The following is a 21,944-nucleotide window of genomic DNA, read 5'->3' as shown; positions in this document are numbered from 1 at the left end:
AGACTGGAAAAGCTGGGGTTGTTCTCCATAGAACAGAGAAGGTTGTGAGGAGATTTTATAGAAGCATTCAAAATCATGAAAGGTCTAGATAAAGTAAATAAAGAGAAACTATTCCCATTGGCGGAAGGGTCGAGAACCAGAGGACACAGATTTAAGGTGGTTGGCAAAAGAACCAAAGACGACATGAAGAGAAACACTTTTATGCAGCAAGTTCTGATCTGGAATGCACCTGAAAGGGCGGTGGAAGCAGATCCAATCATGGCTTTCAAAAAGGAATTGGATAAATATTTGAAGAGAAAAAATTTGCAGGGCTACGAGGAAACAGCGGGGGAATGGGACTAACTGGATTGCTCTTACAATGAGCCAGCACAGGCTCAATGGGCCAAATGGCCTCCTTCTGTGCTGTAACCTTTCTATGATTCTAAGTGAATGGGCAAAACTGTGGCAAATGGATTTCAGTGTAGGCAAGTGTGAGGTCATCCACTTTCGACCTAAAAGGATAGATCAGAGCACTTTCTAAATGGTGAAAAGCTCGAAACAGTGGTGGTCCAAAGAGACCATGGGGTCCATGTACACAGATCATTAAAATGTCATGGACAGGTACAGAAAATAATCAAAAAGGCTAATGGAATGCTGACCTTTATATCTAGAGGACTAGAACACAAGAGGGGAGAAGTTATGCTACAGCTATACAAAGCCCTGGTTAGACCACACCTGGAGTACTGTGTTCAGTTCTGGGCACCGCACCTTAGGAAGGATATACTCGCCTTGGAGGGAGTGCAGCGAAGATTTACTGGAATGATACCTGGACTCCAAGGGTTAAATTACGGGAAAGATTACACAAACTAGGGTTGTATTCCCTGGAATTCAGAAGATTAAGAGGCGATTTGGTCGAAGTTTTTAGATATTAAGGGGAACTGATAGGGTAGATAGAATCATAGAATCATAGAAAGGTTATAGCATGGAAGGAGGCCATTCAGCCCATTGAATCCGTGCCAGCTCTATGCAAGAGCAATCCTGCTAGTCCCACTCCCCACCCTAACCCCGTAGCCCTGCAATTTTATTCCTTTCAAGTACTTATCCAGTTCCCTTTTGAAGGCCATGATTGAATCTGCCTCCACCACCCCCTCGAGCAGAGCATTCCAGATCCCAACCACTCGCTGTGTAAAAAAAAGTTTTTCCTCATGTCGTCTTTGGTTCTTTTGCCAATCACCTTAAATCTATGTCCTCTGGTTCTTGACCCTTCCACCAATGGGAACAGTTTCTCTCTATCTACTCTGTCTAGACCCTTCATGATTTTGAAAACTTCTATCAAATCTCCTCTCAACCTTTTCTATTCCAAGGAGAACAACCTCAGCTTCTCCAGTCTATCCAAGTAACTAAAGTCCCTCATCCCTGGAATCATTCGAGTAAATCTCTTCTGCACCCTCTCTAAGGCCTTCACATCTTTCCTAAAGTGCGGTGCCCAGAACTGGACACAATACTCCAGCTATGGCCGAACCAGTGTTTTATAAAGGTTCATCATAACCTCCTTGCTTTTATACTCTATGCCTCTATTCATAAAGCCCAGGATCCCGTATGCTTTTTTAACCACCCTGTCACCTTCGATGATTGCGCACATATACCCCCAGAAATGTATCACTTCGCATTTATCTGCATTAAATTTCATCTGCCACGTGTCCGCCCGTTCCACCAGCCTGTCTATATCCTCTTGAAGTCTATCACTATCCTCCTCACTGTTCACTACACTTCTAAGTTTCAAGTCATCTGCAGATTTTGAAATTGTGCCCTGTACACCCAAGTCCAAGTCATTAATATATATCAAGAAAAGCAGTGGTCCCAGCACCGACCCCTGGGGAACACCACTGTACACCTCCCTCCGGTCTGTAAAACAACCGTTCACCACTACTCTCTGTTTCCTGATACTTAGCCAATACTGTATCCATGCTGCCACTGCCCCTTTTATTCCATGGACTTCAATCTTGATGATAAGTCTATTATGTGGCACTTTATCAATCGCCTTTTGAAAGTCCATATACATCACATCAACCGCATTGCTCTCATCTACCCTCTCTGTTGCCTCATCAAAAAACTCAAGTTAGTTAAACTTAGAGAGAAACTATTCAGATTTTTGTTAACCAAAGGTATTAAGGGATATGGGGCTAAGGCGGGTATAAGGAGTTAGGTTACAGATTAGCCGTGATCTACATGTTTCAATGAGATCTCATTCTTCGAAACTCCAGAAAATATTGGAACATTCCACTCAATCTGTCCTCATGGGACAACCCTCTCATCCCAGGAATCAATCTAGTGAACCTTTGTTGCATCCCCTCTCGGGCAGATATATACCAAAACTGCCCACAGTACTCCAGGTGTGGGCTCATCAAAGCCCTATATAATTGCAGCAAGTCTTCCTTACCCTGATAGTCCGACCCCGTGCAATTATGCCTAACATACCATTTGCCTTCCTAGTATTACTATGTTCCTATGATACCTGTTGTCTCTCTGTGTTGGGGTGTTTGATGCCTGTTGTCTCTCTGTGTTGGTGTGTTTGATGCCTGTTGTCTCTCTGTGTTGGTGTGTTCGATACCTGTTGTCTCTCTGTGTTGGGGTGTTTGATGCCTGTTGTCTCTCTGTGTTGGGGTGTTCAATGCCTGTTGTCTCTCTGTGTTGGGATGTTCGATGTCTGTTGTCTCTCTGTGTTGGGGTGTTTGATGCCTGTTGTCTCTCTGTGTTGGGGTGTTCGATGCCTGTTGTCTCTCTGTGTTGGGATGTTCGATGTCTGTTGTCTCTCTGTGTTGGGGTGTTTGATGCCTGTTGTCTCTCTGTGTTGGGGTGTCCGATGCCTGTTGTCTCTTTGTGTTGGGATGTTCGATGTCTGTTGTCTCTCTGTGTTGGGGTGTTTGATGCCTGTTGTCTCTCTGTGTTGGGGTGTTCGATGCCTGTTGTCTCTCTGTGTTGGGATGTTCGATGTCTGTTGTCTCTCTGTGTTGGGGTGTTAGATGCCTGTTGTCTCTCTGTGTTGGGGTGTTCAATACCTGTTGTCTCTCTGTGTTGGTGTGTTTGATGCCTGTTGTCTCTCTGTGTTGGGGTGTTTGATGCCTGTTGTCTCTCTGTGTTGGGGTGTTTGATGCCTGTTGTCTCTCTGTGTTGGTGTGTTTGATACCTGTTGTCTCTCTATGTTGGGGTGTTTGATACCTGTTGTCTCTCTGTGTTGGGGTGTTTGATACCTGTTGTCTCTCTGTGTTGGGGTGTTTGATACCTGTTGTCTCTCTGTGTTGGGGTGCTCAATACCCGTTGTCCCTCCAAGTTGGGGTGCTGGATTTACGCTGCAGGCTAAGATAGGACTTCGGTTCAAGGACTATCATTGCTGCACTCACTTTTAAACCTACGCACTGTTCTGGCCATTGGGATCATACTTGCCACAATCAGCGCTACACTCATTGCAGAGAACTCCTGCCAAACAACATTTTAAGGAAAATCGTGGAGATAGTGTCATTGAAAAGAAATTGCAAGGATGCCTCCGCTGGCTCAGTGCGATACTCAGTGAGGTACTGAGTCCTACGGGGCAGGTGAGCTCCAGGTTGGGACTATGGCCTGTGCTGAATTGGTTGTTCTCCGTTGAGATACTGCCAGCATTGCTCGATCGGAGACAGATCGCTATCAGTTATAGGAGCTGAATTTTCCGTACAGTGCACAGTCCTGCTTTCTTTCAACTAACTCTTCGCTGGGATTTCTTAAACTGCGGGCTCTCTCGCTGTCACCTCCGATTGGTTCCCGTTTTGTTTTTTCTTTATGACTTGCTGTGATTGGCCAGCCGCGTGAAGCCTGTGGAAGTTAGTGTCTTGCGATTGGTTGCTTTTTTTTTTGTTTGTGACTCATGACCTCTCTTTGCCTTGTTTTTTTTTATTGCAGTTCAGTCTTTCACCTTCACCCCTGCAGGTACTGTCCATGTGTCCACGTCTCTTGCATGCCGTTGTATGAAACGAGATAACAAGCGGCTTGCTTCCCAGCATGTTCCTCTCGCCTTCGCCTCCCACTCCTCCGTCACCCAGTCAGGGGGGGCAGGGGACGGGAGTGGACGGCCTCAGTGTTACTGCCTCCTCCCCTTGCGTTAATTTTCCTTTCTTAGATAACATGTGCGTGTGTGTGTGTTGTTTTTAATAGCACTTACATAGAATTACATAGAATAATGTAGAATTACATAGAATGTACAGCACAGAAACAGGCCATTCGGCCCAACTGGTCCATGCCGGTGTTTATGCTCCACACGAGCCTCCTCCCTCCCTACTTCATCTCACCCTATCAGCATATCCTTCTATTCCTTTCTCCCTCATGTGTTTATCGAGCTTCCCCTTAAATGTATCTACACTATTCACCTCAACTACTCCTTGTGGGAGCGAGTTCCACATTCTCACCACTCTCTGGGTAAAGAAGTTTCTCCTGAATTCTCTATTGGATTTATTAGTGACTATCTTATATTTATGGTCCCTAGTTCTTGTCTCCCCCACAAGTGGAAACATCTTTTCTACGTCTACCCTATCAAACCCTTTCATAATCTTAAAGTCCTCAATCAGGTCACCCCTCAGTCTTCTCTTTTCTAGAGAAAAGAGTCCCAGCCTTTTCAGCCTTTCCTGATAGTTCTAACCTCTCAGTTCTGGTATCATCCTAGTAAATCTTTTTTGCACCTTCTCCACTGCCTTTATATCCTTTTTATAATATTGAGACCAGAACTGTTCACAGTACTCCAAGTGTGGTCTAACCAAGGTTCTATACAAGTTTAACATAACTTCCCTGCTTTTCAATTCTATCCCTCTAGAAACGGACCCCAGTGTTTGATTTGCCTTTTTTATGGCCTTATTAACCTGTGTCGCTACTTTTACTGATTTGTGTATCTGTCCCCCCAGATCCCTCTGCTCCTCTACCCCATTTAGACTCTTATTATCCAAGCAGTGTGTGGCCTTCTTATTCTTCCTACCAAAATGTACCAGCTCACACTTATCGAAATTGAAATTCATTTGCCAATTACACGCCCATTCTGCAAGTTTGTTAATGCCTTCCTGTATTTTGTCACAGTCCTCCTCGGTATTAACTACACCCCCACAATTTGTTCACTTTACGTTCGTGAGTCAGTTTATGAAATGACGCGTTCCCATAATGCAAAGCGATGACGCTCGCCTACGATTGGGGGAGGTTATGGGAGACCAATGGCCGGTTTTATGCTGGTGAGGTGGGGACGGAAGGAGAAAGCGAGGGGCTGGATCAGCAAGATCCTTCTCAATCGAGACCAAAGCAGGAGGGCAAATTCGGACTCACGGCAGGCTGTGGAAATGGGGACCATTCTGATAAAAATGGCGCCACTTTGCAAATACATTGTTGAGTGGCTCTTGCAACGTAACTCCTGCAGCATCAGTGATTGACAACATAGGAAGAGAAGGAGGCCATTCAGCCCCTCGAGCCTGCGCCATTCAATTAAATCATGGCTGATTTGTACCTCAACCCCATTTTCCTGCCTTCACTCTGTATCCCTTGATACCTTTACCAACAAAAATCGAGCGATCTCAGAGTTGAAAGCTCCGATTGATTCCCAGAATCCACAGCCTTTTGGGGGAGAGAGTTCCAGATTTCCACTAGCCTTTGTGTGAAAAAGTGCCTCCTGATTTCCATTACAAACGGCCTCCTAAATCAGCCAGATTTAATCTACCCCAGACTATCTTACCCCTACTCTGTACATCATATTCCAGATCCTTTCCACCCCTGCACCCCTCGTCCCAGTTTCACTCCTGTCTTCTCGCTCAGGTCCACGTATGCCACCCACCCCCAGTAACTCAGCCAAGTGGCTGTTGGACAGTGAGTGCTGACGAGGGAGGCCTCACACGCCAAGCCCGAACCGTTCCGCACATTCCGGCAGGAGTCAGCTGGACAGCAATCAGAAGCAAGGGGAGCCTGGCTCGTCTTTCAGCCTCCCCAGTCCAAGGGGTGCTGAGGGGCCCGATCGTAGCATTCCCAATTGCAGTCCCGCCTGCGCTCGGCTAACTCAGCGTCGACCAGGAATGGGAGCCGGCTTCTTCCTCGTGTGCCTGACGCGGCTGCTCGAATTCAGGAGTCGCCGAACTCCGTCGTTAAAATAATTCAATGGCAGCCATCGCTGTACCTCGTTAGTGGGGGGGGGGGGGGTGGGGGGAGGTGAGGTGGGGGAGAGTGAGGTTGAGGGGTGAGGTGGGGGAGAGTGAGGTTGAGGGGTGAGGTGGGGGAGAGTGAGGTTGAGGGGTGAGGTGGGGGAGAGTGAGGTTGAGGGGTGAGGTGGGGGAGAGTGAGGTTGAGGGGTGAGGTGGGGGAGAGTGAGGTTGAGGGGTGAGGTGGGGGAGAGTGAGGTTGAGGGGTGAGGTGGGGGAGAGTGAGGTTGAGGGGTGAGGTGGGGGAGAGTGAGGTTGAGGGGTGAGGTGGGGGAGAGTGAGGTTGAGGGGTGAGGCGGGGGGGAGTGAGGTGGAGGGGTGAGGCGGGGGGGCGTGAGGTGATGAGGGAGTGAGATGAGGGGAGAGTGAGGTGGAGGGTGAGGTGGGGGGGTGGTGAGGTGGGGGGGAGTGAGGTGTGGGGGGTGAGGCGGGGGGAGTGAGGTGGGGGGGAGTGAGGTGCGGGGGGGGAGTGAGGTGCGGGGGGGAGGGGGGAGGGAGCAGGGGTGGGAATCCATGGGCTTTATGTAATGTTGGTCAGTTTGTATCTCATCAAATCCGTAAATAGGAGTCGAGCCGTGAGACGGAGTGAGTGAAACCTGATCGGTTCTGTTATAGGCCTGGTTTTCCTACTTAATGCAGTACTGAGGGAGTGCTGCACTGTCGGAGGGTCAGTACTGAGGGAGCGCTGCACTGTCGGAGGGTCAGTACTGAGGGAGCGCTGCACTGTCGGAGGGTCAGTACTGAGGGAGCGCTGCACTGTCGGAGGGTCAGTACTGAGGGAGTGCTGCACTGTCGGAGGGTCAGTACTGAGGGAGTGCTGCACTGTCAGAGGGGCAGTACTGAGGGAGTGCTGCATTGTCAGAGGTGCCATCTTTCGGATGAGATGTTAAACTGAGACCCCGTCTGCCCTCTCAGGTGCATCCAAAAGCAAGAAAATTCTCCCAGCATTTTGGCCCACTTTTATCCCTCGATCAGTACCACCAATTGCAGGTTACCTTGCCGTTCATGCCATTGTGAGGGGAGAAAATAGTTGCTTTTTTTAAACTGTGGAATTAAGAAATGAGAGGGGATGTGACACGATTAGTGTTTCCACATGTGGTTGGACGTAATCCTTGAGGTTTTATCACCTGACCTTCTGCCTCCAAAAGAAGTGGAACAAAAGGTTTTTTGCAGAACAGGCTCGAAGGGTTGAATGACCTCCTTCTGCTCCTATGTTCTTATGGTCCTCTGAGAGTCCGTTGGAGGTAACTGCTCAGGGCAAGGACTAACCGGTCATCGCCACAGATGATACAGGATGAAGGACCAAAACTATCCCACCCGGTCAAACTGTCCTTTCTCCCCTCTCCAATATAATTATAACTTACTTTAAACCTCAGTTGGAGTATTGTGTCTAATTCTGGGCACCACACTTTAGGAAGACTCTCAAGGCCTTGAAGAGGGTGCAGAAGAGATTTATCAGAATGGTAACAAGGTCGGTGTGATCTCCTGGATTAGTTTCAATCGCCCAAGGGGGTCGGAGAGGAATTTCCCAGATTTGTTTCCCCAAATTGGCCTGGGTTTTTATCTGGATTTTTGCCTCTCCCAGGAGATCACATGGTTTTGGGTGGGGTGGGGAGTGTACGTACTGTGATGCACGAGGTACCACAATTGTACGGGTCAGGCTGGATGACCAGAGGGTCTTTCCTATCCACCATTGTTCGTATATTCGTATGAGGGACTTCAGTTATGTGGAGAGACTGGAGAATCTGGGATTGTTCTCCTTAGAGCAGAGAAGGTTAAGGGGAGATTTAATCGAGGTGTTCAGAATTATGAAGGGTTTTGATAGAGTAAATAAGGAGAAACTGTTTCCACTGACCGAAGGGTCAGTAACCAGATTTAAAGTAATTAGCAAAAGAACCAGAGGGGAGGAGATGAGGAAAAATTTCTTTACTCAGTGAGTTGTGGTGATCTGGAATGCGCTGCCTGAAAGGGCGGTGGAAGCAGATTCAATAATAACTTTCAAAAGGGAATTGGATAAATAGTTGAAGGGGAGAAAATTTACAGGGCTATGAGGAAAGAGCAGGGGATGGGGGGAAGGGGGGGTGGGGTGGGGGTGGGGTGGGGGTGGGAGTGAGACTAATTGGATAGCTCTTTCAAAGAGCCAGCACAGGTATGATGACCCGAATGGCCTCCTTGTCTTCTCCCAATTCCCGGGTGTTTTGCTCGTAGCAGTGTCCGGGAGATTAATCTATAATTCCTGGAGACTCCAGGACAATCTCGGAGGGCTGCCTCGACCCGAGATATGGTGCAGAGCAGGAAGTCATTAAGTGAACCAGCCAACTTCGTGTGAAGTGTTCCACAAAGGAGCACAGAGCTGCTAATATTGTTGTCATAGCGATGGTAACACTGCGCTACATCACACTCCTGCTGCCCGAGATGTTGGCTTAGGACCAGCTCTGAGTGAAACAGTTAGCAGACGCTGGTTAATGATCCTGTAACGATGGGAAATGCATGAAACCCAGAAGCAGGAGTCGGGGGGAGGCTGAGCACAGCACAAGCTATGCCTTCTCTGAGGATAAGTCAAGCCAAGGCCTCGGTGGGGAGCTGCAGAGGAACATACAATTTGGAGGAGGCCATTCAACCCCTCAAAACCTGTTCCGCTGTTCAATTAGATCATGGCTGACCTGTATCTTAACTCCTTCCACCCGTCTTGGTTCCATATCCCTTGAGAGGCTATCCTTATCAGGACAGGCTGGACAGGCTAGGGCTCTTTTCTCCACAAAAGAGAAGGCTGAGGGGTGACCTGATAGAGGTCTCGAAGATAATGAAAGGGTTCGATAGGGTAGACGTAGAGAAGATGTTTCCACTTGTGGGGGAGACCAGAACTAGGGGCCATAAATATAAGATAGTCACTAATAAATCCAACAGGGAATTCAGGAGAAACTTCTTTACTCAGAGAGTGGTGAGAATGTGGAACTCGCTCCCACGAGGCGAGTAGAGCTAAATAGTGGGGGCGAGGGATCAAGTAAGGGACGATGTGATAAATTAAAGAAAGAAGACAAGGCAAGAGAGCAAGGTAGCAATAAGGGAAATGATAATCAGAGAGTGGCAGGAAGGGACCGAGCACGCAAACTTAAGAGTGCGCCAGCAGATCAGGCTAGAGGTTACAAAAATAGTAAGAAGACAACACTGAAGACTTAGTATCTGAATGTGCGTAGCATTTGTAACAAAACGGATGAATTGACAGCTCAAATAGAAATAAATATGTACGATCTGAGAGCCATTACAGAGACATGACTGCAAGATGACAAAGGCTGGAACCTGAATATTCGAGGGTACTTGACCATTTCGGACGGACAGGAAGCTCGGAAATGGTGGAGGGGTCGCTCTGTTAATTAAGGATGACATGAGTAGAACAGAGAGAAATGACCTTAGTTCCAAAGACCAAGATGTAGAATCAGTTTGGGTAGAGATAAGAAATAGTAAAGGCAAGAAGTCACTTGTGGGAGTAGTTTATTGGCCCCCTAACAGTAACCACACTGTAGGACAGGGTATACAGGAAGAAATAATGGGGGCTTGTGAGAAAGGAACAGCGATAATCATGGGTGATTTTAATCTACAAATCGATTGGAAGAATCTGATTGGCAAAGGTAGCCTGGAAGATGAGTTCATAGAGTGCTTTCAGGACAGTTTCTTAGAGCAGCACGTTCTAGAGTCAACCAGAGAGCAGGCTATTCTAGAGGAGCTGGAGAGAAAAGGATTCTGTGACCTGGGAGTGTTTGATGGGACAGTGTAGAGAGAGCTTTACTCTGTATCTAACCTGTGCTGTACCTGCCCTGGGAGTGTTTGATGGGACAGTGTAGAGGGAGCTTTACTCTGTATCTAACCCGTGCTGTACCTGCCCTGGGAGTGTTTGATGGGACAGTGTAGAGGGAGCTTTACTCTGCATCTAACCCGTGCTGTACCTGCCCTGGGAGTGTTTGATGGGACAGTGTAGAGGGAGCTTTACTCTGCATCTAACCCGTGCTGTACCTGCCCTGGGAGTGTTTGATGGGACAGTGTAGAGGAAGCTTTACTCTGTATCTAACCTGTGCTGTACCTGCCCTGGGAGTGTTTGATGGGACAATGTTCCATTCCCCAACCTCATTGGGCGGAATCTAGAACGAGGGGACACAATTTTAAAATTAGAGCCAGGCCGTTCAGGGGTGATGTCAGGAAGCACTTCTTCACACAAAGGGGAGTGGAAATCTGGAACTCTCTCCCCCAAAAGGCTGTGGATGCTGGGGGTCAATTGAAATTTTCAAGACTGAGATTGATAGATTTTTGTTGGGTAAGGGGTATCGAGAGATATGGAGCAAAGGCCAGTAAATGAAGATGAGATACAGATCAGACATAATCTGATTGAATGGCAGGAACAGGCCCGAGGGGTTGAATGGCCTCCTCCTGTTCGCCTGCATGAACACACAAAAAAAAGCTTCCGAAAACCCAGCAAAGAGGTTCGAATACCAACACACGCACTCCTAGTCTTTTCTTAGACTAATTGTAAATCATTACTCAGAAGCTACTGTGAAGAGCCAATGGGTTTTTTTATACTGTCTTGTTTATCTCTTGAGGCTAATGCTCAATAAATGAATCCAGAGATCAGATTTAGCCGAAAGGTTATCTTGGCCGGATATTATAATGTTCACGGGTACTTTTCCAGTTGATCTGAATGACGAAGATTGAAATCCAGCATTTCCAGTTCACCGGAGTGTCTTTGCCAGCAAGACGATGATCGATGATTAGTGCACGCTCAGTGCGGGGAGTCTCTGGGAGATATATCAGTGCAAAACGGGGCGGTGGCGAATCAGCAGCTCATTTTGCGTTTCAGCCCGAGACAAATTTCTACCCCTTTGTTTCAGTTCAGGATGAGACTGCACCTCCTCCTCCTCTCTAAACAAGATTTAAACCAACACCATTTGAAACACTTGTTTTTACCGAGTTTCTCTCCTCTCACAACATATTCTCTAACCTCACCTGTGTTGCCCCTGCCCTGGGAGTGTTTGATGGGACAGTGCAGAGAGAGCTTTACTCTGTATCCAACCCGTGCTGTACCTGCCCTGGGAGTGTGTGATGGGACAGTGTAGAGGGAGCTTTACTCTGTATCTAACCCGTGCTGTACCTGCCCTGGGAGTGTTTGATGGGACAGTGTAGAGGGAGCTTTACTCTGTATCTAACCCTGTACCTGCCCTGGGAGTGTTTGATGGACAGTGTAGATGGAGCTTTACTCTGTATCTAACCCATGCTGTACCTGCCCTGGGAGTGTTTGATGGGACAGTGTAGACAGAGCTTTACTCTGTATCTAACCCGTGCTGTACCTGCCCTGGGAGTGTTTGATGGGACAGTTTAGAGGGAGCTTTACTCTGTATCTAACCCGTGCTGTACCTGCCCTGGGAGTGTTTGATGGGACAGTGTAGAGGGAGCTTTACTCTGTATCTAACCCGTGCTGTACCTGCCCTGGGAGTGTTTGATGGGACAGTTTAGAGGGAGCTTTACTCTGTATCTAACCCTGTACCTGCCCTGGGAGTGTTTGATGGACAGTGTAGATGGAGCTTTACTCTGTATCTAACCCATGCTGTACCTGCCCTGGGAGTGTTTGATGGGACAGTGTAGACAGAGCTTTACTCTGTATCTAACCCGTGCTGTACCTGCCCTGGGAGTGTTTGATGGGACAGTTTAGAGGGAGCTTTACTCTGTATCTAACCCGTGCTGTACCTGCCCTGGGAGTGTTTGATGGGACAGTGTAGAGGGAGCTTTACTCTGTATCTAACCCGTGCTGTACCTGCCCTGGGAGTGTTTGATGGGACAGTGTAGAGGGAGCTTTACTCTGTATCTAACCCGTGCTGTACCTGCCCTGGGAGTGTTTAATGGGACAGTGTAGAGGGAGCTTTACTCTGTATTTAACCCATGATGTACCCTGTACCTGCCCTGGGAGTGTTTGATGGGACAGTGTAGAGGGAGCTTTACTCTGTATCTAACCCTGTACCTGCCCTGGGAGTGTTTGATGGGACAGTGTAGAGGGAGCTTCACTCTGTATCTAACCCATGCTGTACCTGCCCTGGGAGTGTTTGATGGGACAGTGTAGAGGGAGCTTTACTCTGTATCTAACCCTGTACCTGCCCTGGGAGTGTTTGATGGGACAGTGTAGAGGGAGCTTTACTCTGTATCTTTACTCTGTATCTAACCCTGTACCTGCCCTGGGAGTGTTTGATGGGACAGTGTAGAGGGAGCTTTACTCTGTATCGAACCCTGTACCTGCCCTGGGAGTGTTTGATGGGACAGTGTAGAGGGAGTTTTACTCTGTATTTAACCCATGATGTACCCTGTACCTGCCCTGGGAGTGTTTGATGGGACAGTGTAGAGGGAGCTTTACTCTGTATCTAACCCTGTACCTGCCCTGGGAGTGTTTGATGGGACAGTGTAGAGGGAGCTTTACTCTGTATCTAACCCATGCTGTACCTGCCCTGGAAGTGTTTGATGGGACAGTGTAGAGGGAGCTTTACTCTGTATCTAACCCTGTACCTGCCCTGGGAGTGTTTGATGGGACAGTGTAGAGGGAGCTTTACTCTGTATCTAACCCTGTACCTGCCCTGGGAGTGTTTGATGGGACAGTGTAGAGGGAGCTTTACTCTGTATCTAACCCTGTACCTGCCCTGGGAGTGTTTGATGGGACAGTGTAGAGGGAGTTTTACTCTGTATTTAACCCATGATGTACCCTGTACCTGCCCTGGGAGTGTTTGATGGGACAGTGTAGAGGGAGCTTTACTCTGTATCTAACTCGTGCTGTACCTGCCCTGGGAGTGTTTGATGGGACAGTGTAGAGGGAGCTTTACTCTGTATCTAACCCTGTACCTGCCCTGGGAGTGTTTGATGGGACAGTGTAGAGGGAGCTTTACTCTGTGACTAACTATAGGGTTATAATTTTTGAAAACTTCAAGCAATCAACTATCTCAAAATATAAATAATATTTTGTCCACTGTTTGTTTGTACTTTGTGTTTGCAAAGCACCAATGCTCCCTGGCTTAGTCCAGCACTCTTAGATTAAAAGAAGAGGCCTATAATGTTGCCACGATGAATAGTGAGCCTGAGGATTGGAAGAGTTTTAAAATCAAGCAAAGGACAACCAAAAAATTGATAAAAAGGGAGAAAATTGAACATGAAAGCAAACTAGCAAGAAATATAAAAATGGATTACAAGAGCTTCGACAAGTATGTAAAAAGGAAGAGAGTAGCAAAAGTAAACGTTGGTCCCTTAGAGGCTGAGACAGGAGAAATTATAATGGGGAATCAGGAAATGGCAGTTGCATTAAACAAATATTTTGCATCTGTCTTCACAGTAGAAGATACAAAAAACATACCAGAAATAGTGGGGAACCAAGGGTTAAATGAGAGTGAGGAACGTAAAGTAATTAATAACAGTAGAGAAAAAGTACTGGAGAAATTAATGGGACTAAAAGCCGACAAATCCCCTGGACCTGATGGCCTACATCCAAGGGTTCTAAAAGAGGCGGCTGCAGAGATAGTGGGTGCATTGGTTGTGATCTTCCAAAATTCTCTAGATTCTAGAACGGTCCCTGTGGATTGGAAGGTAGAAAATGTAACCCCGTATTTAAGAAGGGAGGAAGAGAGAAAACTGGGAACTACAGGCCAGTTAGCCTGACATCAGTCATTGGGAAAATGCTGGAATACATTATTAAGGAAGTGGTAACAGGGCACTTAGAAAATCATAATATGATTAGGCATGGCTTTATGAAAGGGAAATCGTGTTCGACAAATTTATTAGAGATTTTTGAGGATGTAACTAGCAGGGTAGATAAAGGGGAACCAGTGGATGTAGTATATTTGGATTTTCAAAAGGCTTTCGATAAGGTGCCACATAAAAGGTTGTTACATAAGATAAGGGCTCATGGGGTTATTAGCATGGATATTAGCATGGATAGAACGGACAGAAAACAGAGAGTAGGGATAAACGGGTCATTCTCAGGTTGTCAGGCTGTAACTAGTGGGGTACCACAAGGATCAGTGCTTGGGCCTCAGCTATTTACAATCTATATTAATGATTTAGATGAAGGGACCGAGTGTAATGTATCCAAGTTTGCTGACGATACAAAGCTAGGTGGGAAAGTAAGCTGTGAGGAGAACACAAAGAGTCTGCAAAGGGATATAGACAGGTTAAGTGAGTGGGCAAGAAGGTGGCAGATGGAGTATAATGTGGGGAAATGTGGGGTTATTCACTTTGGTAGGAAGAATAGAAAAACAGAATATTTTTTAAATCATGAGAAACTATTAAATGTTGGTGTCCAGAGAGATTTGGGTGTCCTGGTACCAGAAACACAAAAAGTTAGCATGCAGGTACAGCAGGCAGTTAGGAAGGCAAATGGATTGTTGGCCTTTATTGCAAGGGGGTTGGAGTACAAGAGTAAGGAAGTCTTACTACAATTGTACAGGGCTTTGGTGAGTCCTCACCTGAAGTACTGCGTACAGTTTTGTTCTCCTTATCTAAGGAAGGATATACTTGCCTTAGAGGCGGTGCAACGAAGGTTCACTCGATTAATTCCTGGGTTGAAAGAATTGTCCTAGGAGGAGAGATTGAGTATACTCTCTGGAGTTCAGAAGAATGAGAGGTGATCGCATTGAAACACATAAGATTCTGAGGTGCTTGACAGGCTGTTTCCCCTGTCTGGAGAGTCTAGAACTGCGGGGCATAGTCGCAGGATAAGGGGTCGGCCATTTAAGACTGAGATGAGGAGGAATTTCTTCACTCAGAGGGTTGTGAATCTTTGGAATTCTCTACCCCAGAGGGCTGTGGATGCTCAGTCGTTGAGTATATTCAAGGCTGAGATCGATAGATTTTTGGACTCTAAGGGAATTAAGGGATATGGGGATCGGGCGGGAAAGAGGAGTTGAGGTTGAAGATCAGCCATAATCTGATTGAATGGTGGAGCAGGCTCGAGGGGCCGAATGGCCTACTCCTGCTCCTATTTCTTATCTTCTTATGTTCCAAAGCCTGATCTCACTGTGCCTACAGTACAACAAGGCTTTGGTTTGCTCCCTCTTCTGATATATTTTTGTAATATATAAATTTGACAGAGGGGCTCTCATGATCCTTGTTGTATTTTTGGCACAATCATATCACTGGCACACTGAAGTCACCAGCAGACTTTCCCATAAATGAAATCTTGACAGGCCAGGCTGATGCCTGATTTGTGCTCCATTAAAGTGTGCGAGCATTTCAACAAAAAAAATTAAGGTCCAAATGTTTTCGCTTCAGCTTGGCTCAGTTGGTAGCACTCTTACCTCCAAGTCAGAAGGCTATGGGTTTGAGCCTCACTCTTGGCCTCGAGCACATGAGCTAGGCTGATGCTCCCAGTGCAGTGCCGAGGGAGTGCCGCACTGTCAGAGGTGCCGTTCTTTGAATGAGCTGAAACCCTGTCTACTTGTTCAGGTGGGTGCAAACAAAGACACCCATGTTCCGGCTGACTTTCCGATTAACAACAGAAAAGCAAGGCACATGACAGCCCCTCCGTCTAATTGATATATTACAATAACAGATTAAATGGGCATTCATCTCATTGCTGTTTTGTGGGACCTTGGCATATGTAAAGAGAATTATGAATTAAATCTCCACAAAACACACACACACACACACTAAGGAGAGGTCTTACTTTAGAGGTGATGTATAGTGTAAGGGAAGGCCTACGTTGCTCGTAATGCCTGTCTCTCTGTGTGTAAAACGGTATAGTGCAGTGAAGAACTATTTAACTGAGTGTCGATTCTTTTTCTTTCTTTCTTTTCTCATTCTGCGGGAAAAATGAAGTAACGTTCCAACACGTCGATGGAGGAATAATGAGTAATGGAAGGTAAGCATAGATCGCCAAAGTCCCAACATCAGACAATATAATTCACTGACATTGCACGTGTCAAATCCATATATCATCTAATGCTCATCATTTCCTATATATTATTTACATTATATATGTTATCCTGAAACTATCGAGGGGTCAGTCAGTCACAGAGTGATAGGGTCTCACTATCGAGGGGTCAGTCAGTCACAGAGTGACAGGGCCGCACTATCGAGGGGTCAGTCAGTCACAGAGTGACAGGGCCGCACTATCGAGGGGTCAGTCAGTCACAGAGTGATAGGGTCTCACTATCGAGGGGTCAGTCAGTCAGTCACAGAGTGACAGGGCCGCACTATCGAGGGGTCAGTCAGTCACAGTGACAGGGTCTCACTATCGAGGGTCAGTCAGTCACAGAGTGACAGGACCGCATTATCGAGTGGTCAGTCAGTCACACAGTGACAGTGCCGCACTATCGAGGGGTCAGACTCGGTCCCGATGACAATCCGCCCACATGGCGAGTGCTCCTGCATTGGCCCGAACCCCAGTAACAGCCAGGAGCAGAAGGGGAGGATGGTGAAAAGGAACTAATTTCTATTGCAGCAGAGAAAGCAGTTAATGTTTGTTGGAGATGGGCCTAGGAGGGACTGTGAGCCAAGCCCATCAAGATGTTTAATGCCTTCCATATGTCAGGAAAGGAATTAGTGACAAAGACAAAAAGACTCGTGTTCATTTGTCAGATAGATGTTTGCTGCATTAATTAGACATTAGCAAACGAAGATGCTTGAGATTGCCACTTCTCATTGGCTGCCAGCAAATTGCCTTGACTACCCAATTACACTTAATCGATCACAGAGTAAATGACTCATAGATGATGAATTGGTTGGAGATTGATCGCGTGCAGTTGCCTTACTGCGGGGACAGTCGATTCAGAGTGATGAAGGGATATTAAAGGACTCGCCTTAAAGTGTCCAGCAGGGAACTGGCTGACTGTTATCTCTCAGCCCATCTGCAAAATGTGATCGGACTCTCCGCATCTTTATATCTTCCCATTATATCATCCCCGATTTCCATCACTCCACCATTGGCGGCCGTGCCTTCAGCTGCCTCGGCCCTAAGCTCTGGAATTCCCTCCCTAAACCTCTCCACCTCTCTCTCCTCCTTTGAGATGCTCCTTAAAACCTACCTCTTTGACCAAGCTTTTGTCCTAATATCTCCTTATGTGGCTCGGTGTCAATTTTTGTCTGATAATCGCTCCTGTGAAGCATCTTGGGATGTTTCACTACATTAAAGGTGCTAAATAAATGCAAGTTGTTGTTGCTATTGAGGCACCGCAGCTTATTGGGCGTTGGTGGAATCGCTGTGCGAGAACTCGGAAGGGGCCCTGTGCTGCTGTCGCCATGGAGATACGGCTTGCTCTTGAATGCTTTTATGCTGGGGGGTGAGGGGGGGTTAGCAGGTGGTTTTAGGGCAGAATTAGCTCATCCGCTTATGAATGGAAGGTATGGATCAGTGTGAACGGAGTCAACGCTGGAACCGCACAGGAAGATCCCGGGTTCAACCCCTGACACATGTTGAGTTAGCAGTAAAAGGGGGTTTCGCAATTAGCCTCAGGGCCATGAGTTAAGGAGGGGAAAGTTACCTCGGGTCCCCCGTCCCGGCTCGATATTTAAGTGGGTCCTGCTGGTAAAACAGGGTATGTGTGTATCTGCATGTGTGTGTGCATGTGTGTGTGTCTGCTTACATGCATGTGCATGTGTGTGTGTGCATGTGTGTCTGCATGCATGCATGTGCATATGTGCATGCATGTGTGTCCGCGTGCATGTGTATGTCTGCGTGTGTGTCCATGCGTGTGTGTCTGCATGCATGCGCGTGCATGTGTGCGTGCATGTGTGTGTGCGTGCCTGCATGTGTGTGTGTGGGTGTGTGTGCGGGTGTGTGTGTGTGTGTGTGCGGATGTGTGTGCGTGTGTGTGGGTGGGTGTGCTTGTGTGTGTGTGTGTGTGCATGTGTATGTTTGTGTGTGTGTGCGGATGTGTGTGCGCGTGTGTGTGGGTGTGTGTGCGTGTGTGTGTGTGTGTGCATGTGTATGTTTGTGCGTGTGCACAGCAGACCACAACAGGATTGAGATTTGTTGTGCTACATTCATGATCGACTAGCCCGCCAGCACGCTGTCTCAGCTGACCACTGACTTTAACAGACTCCTAACTGGTCAGTGCGTCTGTTCCTTGATACTCGTCTCTCAACAGTATCCAATCCCCTTGTTTTAATTTACCGATCACAAACTGTTTACCGATTTTTCTGTGACACAAATCCTGCTCTGGGATCGAGAGGGATCATTCCCGCCTCCGTGTCGGAAGGTGAAGGGGTTTGAGCTCTGCTCCAGACAGTCCCGGCGAGAGTTCCCATGTAACACTGGGTTGACGTCCATTGGGGTACAGGAGTCCAGTGGGAGTGGGGAGGTGACCCCCTCCTCCAACCATATCTGGCCGGCTCTCCTGGTACTGGTTTGTGAGTCAGGTTAACGACCTGACAACATAAAGACAAGTCTTCATTACGGAAACGACCCAGAGCGCGATGTGCTGGGTGTACAAGTGATGGAAGAAATGGGTTTCCTCGTGTGTTACTGGGAACTCTCCCTGCTCTAAGCTTTCAGACGAGACGTTAAACCGTCTGCCGTCTCAGGCGGACATAAAAAGATCCCGTGGCTGCTATTTTGAAGATGAGCAGGGGAGTTCTCCCCATTGTCCTGGGTCAATATTTATCCCTCAAGCAACAGCAGTAAAAAGCAGATTATCTGGTGATTATCACATTGCTGTTTGTGGGATCTTGCTGTGAGCAAATTGGTTGCCCTGTTTCCTACATTACAACAGTGACGACACTTCATTTCTTTATTTTGCCAGTTTTTCTCCCATCCTCTCCTGAAAGCACCGCTCCCCACAGGGATACAATCCACTCCTCCCAATGGCCATTTTTTCATGTGAGTGTCATCACAATATTTGAAAAACAGAAAAAGGAAGTATTTGCATTTATATAGCGCCTTTCACGACCTCAGGACGTCCTGAAGAGCTTTACACCCAATGAAATACTCTTTTGAAGTGTAGTCACTGTTGTAATGTAGGAAACGCAGCAGCCAATTTGCGCACAGCAAGATCCCACAAACAGCAATGTGATCACGACCAGATAATCTGTTTTCTGAGGGATAAATATTGGCCCCAGGACACAACTCTGCTGCTCTACTTTGAATAGTGACTATTGGATTGTTTACGTCCACCTGAGAGGGCAGACAGGGCCTCAGTTTAACATCACGTCTGAAAGACGGCACCTCAGACAGTACAGTGCTTCCATCAGTACTGCACTGGGAGTCTCAGCCTGGATTTTGTGCTCAAGTCTCTGGAGTTGAACCCACAACTTTCTGACTCGTGGGCGAGAGTGATACTCACTGATCCACGGCTGACCCCTGACTCCGTAACACAGCCGAGCCTCCTCTTGCTTCTGACTCGATGCCTGCGTCTGCATGCAATTTACGGCAAGGGGTTATTGGACAGCCATCGGGAGCAGCAACCCCAGGCTGATTCCCCTCCCCCTCCCCAACCCAGGGCACTGAGGCCAATTACACCACCCCAACTTAGATCAGCTAATTCATCACAGAATATAGCGAATAACGCCCAGGTCCTGCCTGGCCTCCATTGGCCAGTTCCATACCAGAGGGCCCATCCACCCGCAATGCCCTGGAGGCCTGGAGGGGAGTGGGGGGAGTAACCCGGAGATCTGTACCTCTAATGAAATGGTGGCTGGATGCTCTCTCCTTCCCGACCTGCTCTATCCCCAAGATATTTTCCGGGCCGTTCTCTGAGCAGCGTCCAGCATTCCCTTTAAGGACCATTCGTCCCTCAAAATTGTAATCAGTGTCCTAGATACGTTGCACGACAACGACGACGACAACAACAACACTTTTATTTTGCACCTTTAACGTAGTAAAACATCCCAAGGCTCTTCACAGGAGTGATTATCAAACTAAATTTTACACCAAGCCACGTAAGGAGATATTAGGACAGGTGACCAAAAGCTTGGTCAAAGAGGTAGGTTTTAAGGAGCGTCTTAAAGGAGGAGAGAGAGGTAGAGAGGTTTAGGGAGAGAATTCCAGAGCTTAGGGTCGAGGCAGCTGAAGGCACGGCCGCCAATGGTGGAGCGATTAAAATCGGGACCCCGATTTGCTTAATTTATTGAGGCTCTGTCTTGACTCAGTGAATGGCCCTGGGCAAAATTTGCAGGGCTGTGGGGAAAGAACAGGGGGGAGTGGGACGAATTGGACAGCTCTTTCAAAGAGCCGGCACAGGCACGATGGGCCGAATGGCCTCCTCCTGTGCTGTATCATTCTATGATTCTATGAATTACTGCCGTGTTAAAATGACTGAATTACCTCTCGGGAGGTCGAGGGGAACCGGAATATTAAATCCTTGTTTTTATTTACCATCTTCTCAATCGTAGCAGACCGGGCCTGCTAAATCCGGGCGAAACGAGTTATCCCTGGCTGGCAGACTCCTGGCCTGCTACCAGCCTGCCCGTAAATGGCAGCAACAATGGGCCCACCGACCTCGGAGACAGAGGAATGGGAAACTTCAATCGAGCAGGTGAGTCGGCACCAATACATCACTCACCCGCGGTCAGACAGACCTGTGCTTGTCGGAGGAGTCTGGAGTGTTCATAGCGAAATGTCAAACAGGTAGAGACACGGAGGAATTTAAAGTCTTGCTCCTCCATCCATCCCACCGTGACCTGAATCAGGAATTCCTTTTTCTATTTATTGAGGTGAAGGGGCCACAGTACAGGCCAGCACCTGAACAGGGTGAAAAATTGGAGGGAACGTGAAGTGAATCCAGGACTGGCGGCTGGACCAGGCCCAGCTCGGGTTTTAAGAGCCTGTAGGTTGTAGGAGGGAGGAAGTGACTGAGGGAGAGGGGAGGGGTCTCTCGGTTTTGAGGTCGTGGGAGAGAATCCGTCAGAGGGGGGGAGAGGGTGCACTCAATTGATTTCAGCACTGTGGGGATGGCGGGAGGAGGAAGAGTGAGTGGGACAGGAGGAACGAGGGCAAAGAGTTCAGAGTAGAACTGAGTGTAAGAGCGTCAGTAAATTAGAGACAAGGAGCGGTGAAATCCATCTATGGCAGGGCTGCAGAACAGCTGGCATCAAACTGGCGACCCGTTATAAATCCAGCCTGATCTCCCTTTCCGTGTTGTATGACATTAATCAGAGTCCGAGTGAGTCTCCTGAACTAGTTTTGATCAACTACGGGGGTCGGAGAGAGGCATTTTCTGTATTTTTCTTTCCCTAATTGGCCTGGATTTTTTATCTGGTTTATCTCCTGTCCCAGGATTGTTTTGGGTTGTGTTGGGAGTGGGATATATCGTGATACACAAGGCATCGCGGTTGTGTGGGACAGGCTGATAGACCAGAGGCTCTTTTCCTGACCGTCATTGTCCGTTTGTTAGTATTGAAGCCAGCGCAGTGTAAAATCGGAGTGGGTGTATAACAGGCAGTCGATTCGCTGCCAGTTTCCTGCCCCTGCGGACGTTAAATTTCACCCTGAGGAAAGTTCCAAAAAGGAAAGAAAATTTTTCAGTTTCTTCCCGACAAAAATTGAAAAACAATAATTGAATTTTTTTTTCCACAAACTGAGCTTGCAGAAGGGATGCAATGATGCTGTAGATCAGTGAATAATGCAACACAGAAGGAGGCCATTCAGCCCATCGTGCCTGTGCCGGCTCTTTGAAAGAGCTATCCAATTAGTCCCATTCCCCTTGCTCTTTCCTCATAACCATGCAAACTTTTCCATTTTTCAAGTATTTATCCAATTCCCTTTTGAAAGTTATTATTGAATCTGCTTCCACCGCCCTTTCAGGCAGCGCATTC

General features: G+C 47.5%; 1 protein-coding gene across 1 annotated transcript in view; it reads left to right on the top strand.

Annotated features, from left to right (window-relative positions):
* Window positions 1-21,944, top strand: part of robo2 (roundabout, axon guidance receptor, homolog 2 (Drosophila)) — a 627,335-nt gene that overhangs the window by 530,769 nt on the left and 74,622 nt on the right. The window contains exons 19-20 of the mRNA XM_067993421.1: window positions 16,011-16,053; window positions 20,523-20,665. Coding sequence (XP_067849522.1) covers window positions 16,011-16,053; window positions 20,523-20,665 — 186 coding nt within the window. The remainder of the gene's footprint in view (window positions 1-16,010; window positions 16,054-20,522; window positions 20,666-21,944) is intronic.

The sequence above is a fragment of the Heptranchias perlo genome, chromosome 11 (assembly GCF_035084215.1).
Source record: "Heptranchias perlo isolate sHepPer1 chromosome 11, sHepPer1.hap1, whole genome shotgun sequence".
Taxonomy (NCBI): Eukaryota; Metazoa; Chordata; class Chondrichthyes; order Hexanchiformes; family Hexanchidae; genus Heptranchias; species Heptranchias perlo.
This window is presented reverse-complemented; position numbering and strand designations above follow the sequence as displayed.